The following is a 13,137-nucleotide window of genomic DNA, read 5'->3' as shown; positions in this document are numbered from 1 at the left end:
TTAACCTCCTTTAAACTTCCTCCTTTCTCAGATGCACGTAAGTACTGGATAGAGTGCTGCTAGAAGGCTATATGAAGAGAACTGGGGAAGTCTAACCTTGAGTAGAAGACCTAGAAAAGAGTGGAAAACTTCAAACTTTTTACTCTTTTCAGAGACACATATGAAGAAGGTGGTTTCTGAAGGATAGTTAAAATGGAAAAGGTGCAGACGGGCTAACCTTGACAACAGTGAGGGGCAGAGGGAAGGTCTGGCACACAGTGACAAGAAGGACTCTTTCAGAGGACTAAGAGAGGAACACTCAGTCAGAAGGGGCTAGGCAGGCTGACTGATTGTGGGGTACAGCCCAAGGGTCACGCGCACCCTTACTAAAGGCAGACACAGGCTGGACACACATACAAGGCTCCCACTCATTCACATAAAAAACAGCAACTTCAAAAGTTCACACACACATGCGCACACACACACACCTCACACACAAAATGCTCTATACCCCTCTGACCAGCTCTTCATCATTACAAGTCAAACTCAAGATGAAGAGAAGACAGATTACAAAACAGATGGAGTGATAGCAGGCCAGATAGGAAGAGACAGGACAGGGAGCCTCGACAGTAATCTAAATGTCCTTTCCTATGATTGTCATTGGCATTCTTATAGACTGGCATGTATCAGCACAATATATCAAATAATACCACTCACCATTCAGTCTGCTGTAAAGGGTAGACCTGTTTCCGTAATGTCATGGGGGGGAAAAAAAAACATCTAAAAAAGATGCTTCCAGCAAGCCTAAACCCTGCATCCAAAGAATGCATCAAGATCACTAAATGTCTCCAGTGGCAAATTCAATCAAACCGACTGTTCTTAACAGTCATGACAAAGCAAACATGGGGAGGAAAACAAAGATGTTTTTAAAAGAAAATGACGCAGAGAAAGAATTGATTCCTGCACAAGCAATTCACCTCAGAAGATAAATTCCATCGGTTTGCCTTTATATTTCTTTTTTTTCTTTGCCTTCTTTCCTTTTTCTTTGTCTTCTGTCAAAAACAACTTGGGCTAACATCACAAGCTGTCACATCAAGGCCATCCCCTGCATCTTACAAAAGAGAGAATTCTGCAGCTGGATGGAGCGGCAAAGCTCTCAGACACCCAGCCATCGTTTACTCACAGGAGGTGTAAAGACTAAGGGGGAAAAAAAAAAGCTTTTTCTATTTCTGAGAGTTTGTGCCCTCAGGAGAAACCCATTATGAAACAGTGAAGGAAGTTTTCCATGGAATAACAGAACAAATAGGCATGGATGAAAAGTTCAGGGATGTAAACTCCAACCTTTTAGGCTATTTAAGAAGAAAAAAAATGTAAGAATTTGTGCCGAGGGTATTATTCTCCTAAATGACTGCATTGTCACATGATCATTATCTGTCAGATACGAATGCCATGCTTATCAACCATAGCTACAGTGTAGTTGCAACCGATCACAACCCCAGTGCTATAACAGAGTCTTTCATCATGTCTGAATGGACACACACAAACGCACAAAGGTGCACACGCACTTTCAACATCAGCAAATGCTTTCAACCATCAACATCATAGAAGCTAGATAAGTGTGCCCCCTCTTTTGCAACAACCACTGGGGAGGTGAGAGGCCTTGTAGTCAACATGCTGAAAGACTACTCAGTGATCAAAGACTCAGAAAAACATGACCCATGATGGTTTCTCTGAGAAGATTGCAGAGAGAGGGAGCCAAAGCAGGTAAAAGGAGAAAGAGTTGAAAGAAACACAAAGTAAAAAGCTGCAAAGGTGGGGAAACACCGAGTGGGAGAGTGCAATCATATTTGCCATTTGCCACAGCATGCCATATTTACAGTGCAGACTGACCCATAACAAGCAGTGGATATCAACACCTTGTTCTGAGCTGGAAGTGATTTTAAATCTATAATAACTGCTTATTTGCTATTTGATTCCTCTTATTGATTAGGGTGCTTGGACCTTCTGTACACCAATATAAATCGCAGGAGACAAATACATAAATATATTTGTATATTTTAATGTTTACCAATGTACTAGTTAAGATGTGTGGCTATTCTTTGCAGTAGACAGTAGGGACATTTGACATTTTATGCAAAATTTACACAAAATGTAAAAAAAATATCTTCTAAGATAGGAAATTATGTTTGATATAAAAAGGTATTTATTACAGAAAGGTGTAAGAATGCAAAGGCTTTTATAACCTTTGTCATATGCGTATTATTTGATGCTGTCAAAAGTCTAAACCTACAATAGCTGCGAAATGGTTGCCCAAATCTCCTGAAAGCAAGTGTTAGTTTAAGCACAGTTACAGTTTTCAGGTGACCTATATAATATACTACATTCCCAAATTAGAATGGAGCAGAAGGATTCAATAAATAACCTCCGAGTCAGTGATATTAATATACACAATACCCACCCGTAACTGTAATTTTCCATACGTACAGTATAGAGTCCAGGTGGTGAAGGTGGGAAAATGGTGCTGTATCTAAATATGACACAGAGTAGAAAAGAGGAGAGGAGAGGCATGAAGAGAGTGGTTTGATAACAGCTGGAATAGTCCTTTTGGCTGTCTATAGATTTGTTGAGACAAGTGTCAAGACAAGTGCACCTCTGTGCTTGCCTTAAATGGCAGAGGGGCAGAAGGGCGGGACAGACTATTTCAATTCAGCGAAAGCATGTCTGAGTAGGTCTGAGTGTTGCTGTGTGTGTGACCGCATGTGTCTTTTTTTGGAAACAAGAGAAAAAAGAGGGAAGGAGGGAGGGAGGGAGGGAGCGAGAGTGACAAAGAAAGCTCAGAAAGAAAAAGTGAAAACAAGTGTAGCGAGGACTCCTGTACAAAGGGTATTCTCACAGAGTACAGAGATGATGGCATTAGAATATGTATCCAGGGCCCAGGCCACTCTTGGCACTTAAAGAGCCCCTAAAGTCAAGTGTCAACTATTATGTGCCATCAGTGGTGACAAAAGGTCACAGAGCAGGATGGATGAGGTCAGCAATGGTACTCACGCTCTTCCTCAACATCCACCATTTAGCTTAGCAGTCCCCCAGTGCTCGAAAAAGACTTGCTGTTTGGAAATAGGCTTTGCGGTAATAAGCACATCTATCCAGTCTTTTTTACGCAAGATTTTCTTGTGCAGGATAAAATGGCACTTAATTAGGTGAAGAGCGTCAATATTTGCATAGACTCGTTCAGCTAATGATGCGATGTTATGCGGCACGTGCATTAAAAAGCGGTAACATTCACAGATGTACCTCATTTCCCCCGATTAACTATCAAACAGGTACAAATAAAACACACAGGCAACATGCTGAATGTATAAAATGCTTCAGTTGTTTGCTGCTAAACCAGCTCTGTAATTACCTGAAGGATGTTTTAATTGTCGCATGTTCTACTCTTAATATTAGTCAACGCTTTAGCAGCTCTCCGAGTGAGATTGATTGGATAAATCAGTCGGAATTATGGGGAAACAGGAGGCCTGCCAATCAGCGACGTGTGTGTGTTCTCAGTGTGTGTGTAGCTGGGGACCTGCCAGTGCATGAGCGCATGTACATGTTTGTTAGGATGTGAGTGTATTGATGTGTGTGTGTGTGTGTGAGTGTAAACGTACTGTATATAGGGCTGACAGCTGGGCTTGTTCAAAAGACTTACTGAGCATTCTGTCTGTTTGGGAAGCAACAAGCACAGTCTATCTGAACAGGGATCTAAACCCTGTGTCAACAGCATAGTACAACTGGTGTAAACAGTCACTGAGTCAACATGCTATCATATCACACCAATGGGGAAGGAACTCTGATGTACTTTAGTGTAATGCGCAGCATTAATAGAGATAAGAAATACAACAAAAAGACCACTCTACTAGTCACAAATCAAAAAGAGAGCATTAAAAAAAACCTAACAGTCCTATCCACAGCTTAACAGTGTTTACCTGTGCAAATCATGTTAGCGTGTGGAGGTAGACACTGTGTTTCCACGTAGAATTTCTGTGAATCTGAGTGTGTGTGTGTGTGTGTGCAAATTCATATGACACCGTGCCCCGTGTGTGTGTGTGTGTGTCAGTCCATCAGCGTGTCGGCGTCACAGCCCTTCACTAAGTCCCAGATTAACAGTGACAGGCAGAGATCCCTCTAATTATCTCTTCCTAGACCACATGCAAATGGCAGAGCCAAGTCGAGAGCAACGATTGGCTGGGGCTGGTTAGGCGCCTCTGATGGACTAATGAGCCTGGCGACAGGATACAACCTCGTGATGCACCCCCCCAAAAATGAAAAAAACCTCTCACTGCCTCACTACATAGCCTCACACAGGAGGGCACACAAACTTGCACAAACCTGTTCAAGCATTTAGATGATGCTCTTTTATTTACTATCTTGCACTGGCTTTAGAGAGGTCCGGGGTCTTCTCTTACACTTTTCTAAGTAAATGGTCTCTGCGCACATACATAATGAAAAAATATATATCCAGATCTAGAAATGTACATATAACAAGTACAAGACCACCACTAGTGCATATCCTTTCTTAGTTGACATACTTGTGCATAAAAGACAAAATGCCAAACATTTTTCATTTCAACTTTAATTTCACCATGTATCCTCCAATACACTAACCACACAACCAAACACATTCTGCAAGCTTAGAGGCTAACTCGGTATCAATTCCAGAGGATTTGAATAAAGATGGCACATGGAATAGTAAAAAGGATGGAAGCGCATACAATGATGGACTGGAACAGACGGTCACAAACTGGCTCTTGACAATGGACTGCTGCAGTCAGCTAAAAAGTCATTTCAGTAAATCAGCAGGAAACATGGCAACAGTGTCAAACAGTCCACCACGTCTTGAACCGAGTCCCAGTTCATCTAAACTGGTTGACAAAACTGGTTCCAAGGGCAAAACATGGAGTTATTTCGCTGACAGAGCTCACCAAAACAAATACCCAGTGGACATGCTAGAATTCCAAAGACAAACTTGATCCAAAGCTGGCAAAGTCAGGTGCAGTAACAAAATGCATGGCGGCTGCAAGTGTGATAAAGTATCCAGTGACAACTGCAGCATGTTACTACTTTTGTTTTGGTATTGTAGAAGTATTTATTTTTCAGTTAATGACAGCATTTTTTACTGCTGTGCAAAGCTCACAATGTCTGAGGACATTTGATCTCAATGCAATGTGAAAAAGCTCAGCTGGCATTGAGATGACATGAGATATCGTGCATATCTCATTTTAGTAACGCTAATATAAGCCTGCTTTCACATGCTTAAACATTTCTCTTTTATTTTTTTTATACTGGAAAAAAGTAAAATTGGAAAACTTGATAAAAAAAAAAAAAGCTGCATTGCTGAAAAATGGCTGTTTCTCTGTTCAGTCAAACCTTGTTTAAAAAGCTGCCCATAGACCTTGTGTAGTAAGATGTAGCTAAATTTTGCAAGGCTCCAACTATGATGGTGTCATTCTCCAAAAACCTGGCATCATAACAAGAGAATTTCCTTCCCTTCTGCACCATTTCCCATTCTGACAGCAAAAGCATGTGGAATACAGTCTTTATTTGCAGCATCAAATACCCCAGTGTGTTTGAGGAGCCTTGGGAGTTGCCATTTTTAATCAGGAGAGGGTGGCTTTGTCTTGTCCTTGTTCCATCCAGCATTTCTATCTGTGCTGGGAGGGCTTTTCAGTAGATTAAGCAGCATTTTCATTTAGCTCTGGTGTTAGAGTCACTCCAACTATTTATCCATCCAAAGTCTGAAGCTGGAACAGTCACAGAGATTGCTATTTATACAATTAAATTACATAAAAAATGCATTTTTTTAAGCGAGGTCAGGTACAGTAAGTTGACAAAGGATAACAGGATAATCTAGTTCAGAAGCTTGCTGTGTGGAATAACCAACGTGAAGCGAGGGTTATGATGATGAGTAGCAATATTATAGAAATTACTGGTAATAACTGTAACTAATTTAAATCCATTTGGAGTTGGGATTGCAGAAATGTTTTGTGACATAACAACCCAAAAGAAATGGGAAACATATTTTGCACATGCCAGCATTTCCATGAAGAGGGTACACATGATAGCCCTGAGTGTACCTGGAATTTCCAGATACTGACAAAATACTGAAAGGAATACACTGACTCGCCTAACAAATTGTACCATATTCCATAATATTCTACCCGATTATCAACTTTTATTCAGGGAATGAACAAGGATTCATGTAATTTAGGAGATAATCTGAAGTGGTGTGGTCAGTGTTTACCTATGCTGTAAGTAATTTCCGAGAACAGAGCATTGTGCAGTAATGACTGATGTCTTGTGTCCCCAAAATGGTTTGACCATGACCACTCTCTGAGAAGATGGATTTTTCTCGACCCTCGAGATGGTTTTTAGAGGGACAAGACAAATATTTCAGATGTATCACACTGAGGCATCATGCTGGAGGTGAGAGGAGGTAAAGGGAGAGTGAGAGATTAATACAACAGAGGGGGAAACAGAGAGAGAGAGAGAGCAGAAAAGTGCAGCCTGCCTGCCTGGCTGACAGTTGACTCTGTTGGATGTGACTTTCACAGTCTGCTGGCGGTTTGTGTGGAAGCCATCACATCTGTGACTGGCCGTTTGATTAATGAGCCTCTCAGCCTGTCTGTGCAGTTTGAGGAGGGGCCACGGCCTTATCCCAGGCATCACTGATTTATTCGCCTTTGGAGCAAACCTCCAAGTATCACACACGCTAAAAATGTAATGTTGAACATTCAAACCCACGCGGCCCGACACATGTACGCCCTCTGTGATATGCTTACAGTATACAAGCTGGTGCAGTGCAGATGCACACAAGCAGGGATGGGAACAGAGTGATGCGCATAAGCTCGTCCCTCTTCTTCACCACCTGCTTACGGCTAATGAAAACCTCAATGTGTCAGTGCTGTCCAGGGGTAGCGAAGACAAAACACGCCATGTATAACCAAGCAGACAAAAGATGTATTCTGTCTCCACCAACACAAACTCCCATCCCAAGCTGTCAGTCAGTAGAGAGGACACCCAAGGAGATCTACGAGAGAAGAAAGAAGCCCTTCCTCAATGACACCTCACACTCTCCTGATTTTCAAAAGTGACAAGTCTTTTGAATTCGTGGCCTCGCAAGATGGAGAGTCTGATGATGGCTTGAGAGCATTTCTTCTTGTTTCTTTGGCAGCGGCAGCCGTGAAATGTCACTCTGGCTAACCTTGAAGCTCTTTTCTCCTGCGTTGTTTAATGCTTCCAAGACTAGGGCAACCAACTGCTCAAAACGGTACGGTAGCATCACCCTTAAAGTCAGATAAATGCTTTGAGAAATACTTCCAGGTACACAAATGTGCATTAGTGTGTGCATGCCCTCACAAAAAGATGCACACGTGCTCACACAAATGCACAAAGACGAGCGCACACTCACTCATTCCCTGAAGCGTAAAGTAAGACCATTAATCCAGACACACTGAGATCCAGCTTCTCCCCAGGTTGATCAGCGTCCGTGGAGAAAGACGAACGTTCTGACATATTTGTTTTTATTTTATTCCCTGAGAAAAAGGCCCGCCATATGGCAGCGCCAAGGAACAGATGGCGATTGCCCACTTCCTGAAAGCACAAGCGTCTATCGCCGCAATTTAAGGAGCCGCTCAAGCAAGAGAATGCCACAGACTGGCATTTTTCCACAAACTGCTATTGTTATAGACCAGAGGGGTAACAGAAACAATGAGACAATTCAGAGAAAATGGTTTAGTGTTCAGTAGTTATACTGTAGCTAACTATATTAAGCCAGCAAATCTAGAGGTCAATACTACTAGTACCCTTTTACTGTCAATGCGTGTGTAATAAAATCGTACCGAGCAGTGCTTACTCAGAAAATAAGGTCTAAATATAGCACAGCTACAGTATATCTAACTCTGAATTTACTGCGGGCCAATGCATGACGTCTTTCTGTTGCTCCACGCTGATTTTAAGACAGTGTACCCGGAGCAGTAGAACTAGCAGATCTAAGCATGAATGTCCTTGGACGATATTAGATCCTTATGATGGAGTGGAAGAGTGCCAAGTGACACATGAGGCTTCATCTCTCATACTTGGCTACCCCTTAACAACCAGGTCAGGGGACCTTCTCTGACATATAGGTGCAAGGAAACTGTTTCAAAAAGTCACCTTAGCAGATGACAGCTAAAATGTGACTTTTGTCTGTTGCAACACATGACACTTTTTCAGACTTGTTTAATTTTTCCACGGATGGAAAAGAAAAATGACATAAAAGACCGTAGCACTCGAAGGCCTTGGGACACAATCAGAGTCACAGAAGAAAGAGAAGGGTCAGCACTGCTGGCATTATTTCCAACCTACAAAGGGCCTGAGCTGTGTTTTTTTTTTTTTTTTGATTGTTTTGTATAAAAGTACGCTCAGACAGAGTTACAAGTGTTCACTAAAGAAAAGGGGATTTGAAAGTGCGACCAAGGACAAAGCAGTTGACTTATCCATTTGCAATCCATTCGCTGAAGAGAAACTTCAGCATCAGTTGAAGCACTTAGTGCTTTGACTCAACGCTTCTGTAACAAAGAGTGGTTCATAACTTGAAGTCAAGGAATGAGACAACGCAGACAAATTTCAATTCGTAATGCATGGAAATTAATATAAATGCATTCGGTACAGTTTGTTCAAGGTGAAATGTTAAGTATATATGAGCATGTAAGGAAGATACTTTTTTTTTCATATGCAAAAACTTTAAATCTGTTAGAGATAAAGGAAGACACTGAAAACTTTAGGGTGGCTGAATTTTACTAGTTAGTTCTGCTCTTAGACCTTGATTCACAAATAGAGTATGTGTTGTTTCTCTGGTATAAGCCTATCATAAGTCAGCTGCACATCAGTGTCTATAAAGATGTCCATCCATGTAATAGAGGTACTTTCAGCTGCTCACAAAGGGTTGCCACAGCAGGTAGCTCCTCATGTTTGATTTTTATGTCTGATGTCCTTCCTGATGCATCCAACAAGGGATTTGTGTCTCCTACTGGAGCTGAAACAGGGATCTTTTGATTTTGCAAATGTAGAATACAGAGCCACCCATCCATCCATATAATAAGGGGAAAAATAAGGCAAGTAAAGTAAAAAAAAAAAATCTATTTAGCAAAGCAGTTAGCCTTCCTTAATAGGTTTTTGAGGCCTATCATTTATCACAGCTGGCCAAGAACCAACAGGTTGGTCAGTTTTCCAGACAAACAATCAAAATTTGACTCCGCCAGGCAGTACTCCATCAAACACATCCACTAATCACTGCTTCTTACATTGTTTTTAACAGTAACAAAGTATTTAACAAAGCCAACCCACCATTTAGTCAGAAAACAAGTGTTTTTTACATAAGTAATCCATCTGCCCATTAATGTATCAAGTCTGCCAGGAAGCCAGGTCATATAGTCAACCCTGGGGGTCCTTCAGTAGTATTAATCAGTCTGGTTTCTGCTGAAAAGCTCAATCTGTAGATGATGGATGAGCCATCATGCCAAGGGAACTAAAGTGACAGGTGACAAAGAAGGACACACACATCTGTATAAATCCACTCTCCCTCCTGTCTGGCCCGAGCGTTACACCGTCAAGGTAGCAGGGTGAAAGTGTATGTATATGCATGTGTGTGTACGTGTGTGTGCAGACATAAGTGTCTCAGCATGTGTCCCGCTCTGCTAATGAAGTCATCTCAACAGTGATTTAACAGCCCTGGTTTAAAAGCCTACCGCCCCTTAACTCATAGCCTTGCTCCATTAGAATGTGATATAAACCCTGGGCACAATAACTGTCCTGCCACTATCACAATATATAGGAGGCCAATGGGCCACACTGCTAACTCACACAGCCCGGGAGCAGAAAAAAAAGAATGAAAAAAAATATTGACTGTGTACAGGAAGAGAAAGTCATTCAAGGAGACTAAAAGTTAGAAGGTAGAAATTCATAACAAGGTCGCAATAAGAGGACTTTTTATACTGTACGGGGTAGAAACATTACTATTAAAATCATCAAGAGGGTGAGATATGCTGTGGCTTTTTCAGCAACTGGAAGCAGTGAAAGAGTAATTGTTGTGAAGTGAAAACAGCCAAAGGCGCTTCGGCCTGTGGTTACGCAGAAAGTGTTCCTTATCTACACTAACAAATGGATCAGTGGATGAGACATCAGTGTGCTTATCCCATGAACGGCCTTCTATAGCTTGAGGGATATTTCTGAGTCACAGATTGATCTGAGAAAAACTTTGACAGCTTACATGTCGCCAGTCCATGAAACTAACTTCCTGCTCTGTGCAAGCAACTTGTGCTGAACCAAAGCCATTCTCCAAATCCTCCATGAAATCTGTTCCTCTGGCCCAACAAAGACAGGCTAATGAGGCAAATGACAGAATCTCAGACACTTTGATACTGTGAGATTAGGGTGAATTATATAACCTTTAACCCCTCCCACTCCCATCCTCACACTTTTTGAGTCCTTGTCAGAAGTGATATGCTTTTTCTCCGTGTCGCTCACAATCTCAAACTTCAAGTCCAGACCCTCTTTTTCTATGTCTCTTCCTATCGGACTTCATATCCTCTTCTTTCAGTTTCTATTCATGAATGCTGAAACACTAATTTGGCTCAGTCAAGCAATGACAGTATCTGTTTTAGCATGCAACAAAGCAGCGTATAAGGGGCGGAAGAATAGAGTATGTGTATGTGGGTGTGGGAAGAGGGGGTAGAGGCATGGAGGCGACAAAGCTCGTCACAGCGTAGCACAGAGCTGAGTACTTCACCCTTATTAGGCCCGTGTCCTTGGCAGATGCAGAGCTTGCCCTTTGTTAGAAAGGTGTGTGTGTGTGTTACAATGGCAGTGATTTAGAATGGATTGGGCGTAGGTGTGGAGACAAGGTGCAGTAGCCCCATAGCTCCCTGATAGCTGGCAGCGTGACAGCTGTGAATGGAGAACAGGGAACAGCCTGAAGTATTGCAATCTAATATGTGTCACATACCTGCATAAATATTTATGCCTGTTGCAGAGTAAAACAGGAGGGGAGGGGGAGGAGAGGATGGGACAGGAGTAGTGGACTTGGGCGAAAAACTTCAATCAGATGACACCAAAATCCGAACCAGCCTGTTTTTTATCCATCTTTATGTGCCAACCCCAAGGTCTCAAAAGTACCTAATAAGCAGGCATTACTCAATTACCAAAAATTGTGTCTGTGCAGTCAGTGACACATGCATTCACAGACAGAATTTCATTGATCCACTCCATTCAGCGCACACGGTATATGATAGCACTCCAATATCCTCTTTCCAAAGATTTCTTTCCCCAGCACAGCCCGCATTATAGAAGACACAATCGGGAAAATGAAACTTTATATGCTGATAAAAACCATCTGAGGTCTGTACCGAGGCGAGTAATTCACAAAATGACTGCACAAATGAAACACAAAAAGACACATACAAATACATATATTGCAACAGAAATGTTTTACCTGTTGGCCAGCAGAGCTCTGAAGGTGACCCGACTCATGCCCTGATAGGCTGGGAGCAGCCTTGCCCAGTCCCATGCCCAGTCGACCACAGCACTCTGTTGATGTATGAGGATAGCGTTTGTTAGTTATTAATCAGGGTTAATACCATCAGTGCATTACCGCTCCAGCTGGGACCCACTAACAAAAGAGGAGGGGGGTCTCCAGCGCAGGCCACCGACATCAGGCGATCAATCATGTCCACACAAGAAGGTTTTTATTCCAATAAGACAGCAATTAATTTATAAATCCATTTGGGGGATGTAGCCATCATTTATAGAAAGATAAATCAATTTTTGGAGGGAGTCGTTACTCTTCTTGCTATGCCTTTTTTTTCCTCTTTCCATCTTCAATGGCACTCCGCCAACCCCCCACCTTCCCTTCTTCTTTTCTTTCCCTCTATTGCTAACTCTCACTCTTTTTTAAAAATACACACGTACACACGCGCACACACACACACACACACACACACGGATGTGTACAGGGAACACACACACCTGGCACCATCACCATATTGGGAAAGCAAATAAAAATCAGATTGCTTTGATTGTAAAATGTCACTCTTAACTCCAGGCTGAGTTTTATTGACAAAAGGAGGAGAACTCTACTCGTTCCATCCATCCATCCGATCCCCCCTCTGCTTCTTCCTCATCTGTGATTGATGGGTGTAACTTTTTCCTCCTCCCTCCATTTTATTTGACAAACAACACAGGCACCTGAAGCGGAGAAGGCATTTTAATCATTCTCTTAATAGGGTGTTTCTATGCAAAGCTATGCAGCCTCCTGTGATAAGCCGAAAACAGGCCAAGTCTTAGAAATTAAACGGGACTAATGTTCTTGAAAAGCCACAGCAAGAACTGAAGCTGCTATAAGGGACAAATATAAGAGTCACAAATACAAATCTTTATCTTTTTCATAGCTTATGTTTTGTATTTATCACTCTATGTTTCCCTTTTTGTTTCTTCTCTTTCTAATCACCCTCAACTGATCTTAGTAGATGGCTGGTCCTCCCTGATCCCGACTCTGTTGCAGGGCTCTTCCTGTTTAAAAGGAGTTTTTCTTTCCCACTGTTGCCGAGTGCTCACCCATAGCAGATTGTCTGATTACTGGAGGTTTCTAATATTGTAGGGTCTTTCTTTTTCAATATGAAATACCTTGATGTGACTGTTGACTGAATTGGTTCTGTACAAATAAAACTGAATTGTATTCAACTCAAATAATATAAATATTAAAGTTATAATTCTAATCCTTACAAAAAGAAAGCAGAAACACACATGGCCTATCTTGAGAAAATACTTACTGCTGTAAGTGTTATAAGTACCATTGTATTTCTCCTAACAGTGGGGGATATCGTAGTAATAGAGGGGAAATGAGGGGGAAAGTGAGCAACTCTTACAGTGAGCTACCTGTAGGTAGACTCAACCCTGATATGGAGAAAAGAAAAACCTAACAATTAAATGAACATCATGGTGACACTCCTGGGGATAAGTTCAGGATAAGAGGCTACATGGTTCAAAGCCCCAAAGAAGTGCACTTTAAGACTGCACTCTCCTTTAACATTACTCACTTCTTTACAAAAGAAAAAAAAACTTCTCTCATCTTTTCACCTCTTC

The 13,137-nt window shown here is 41.8% G+C and overlaps 1 protein-coding gene across 8 annotated transcripts in view; it reads right to left on the bottom strand.

Annotated features, from left to right (window-relative positions):
* kiaa0825 (KIAA0825 ortholog) overlaps positions 1 to 13,137 on the bottom strand; it is a 120,113-nt gene that overhangs the window by 54,738 nt on the left and 52,238 nt on the right. For all 8 annotated transcript variants that reach the window (XM_063489994.1, XM_063489999.1, XM_063490001.1 and 5 more), the window contains one exon: positions 11,489 to 11,583. In XM_063489994.1, the coding sequence (XP_063346064.1) occupies positions 11,489 to 11,583 (95 nt within the window). The remainder of the gene's footprint in view (positions 1 to 11,488; positions 11,584 to 13,137) is intronic.

The sequence above is a fragment of the Pelmatolapia mariae genome, linkage group LG12 (assembly GCF_036321145.2).
Source record: "Pelmatolapia mariae isolate MD_Pm_ZW linkage group LG12, Pm_UMD_F_2, whole genome shotgun sequence".
Classification (NCBI taxonomy): domain Eukaryota; kingdom Metazoa; phylum Chordata; class Actinopteri; order Cichliformes; family Cichlidae; genus Pelmatolapia; species Pelmatolapia mariae.
This window is presented reverse-complemented; position numbering and strand designations above follow the sequence as displayed.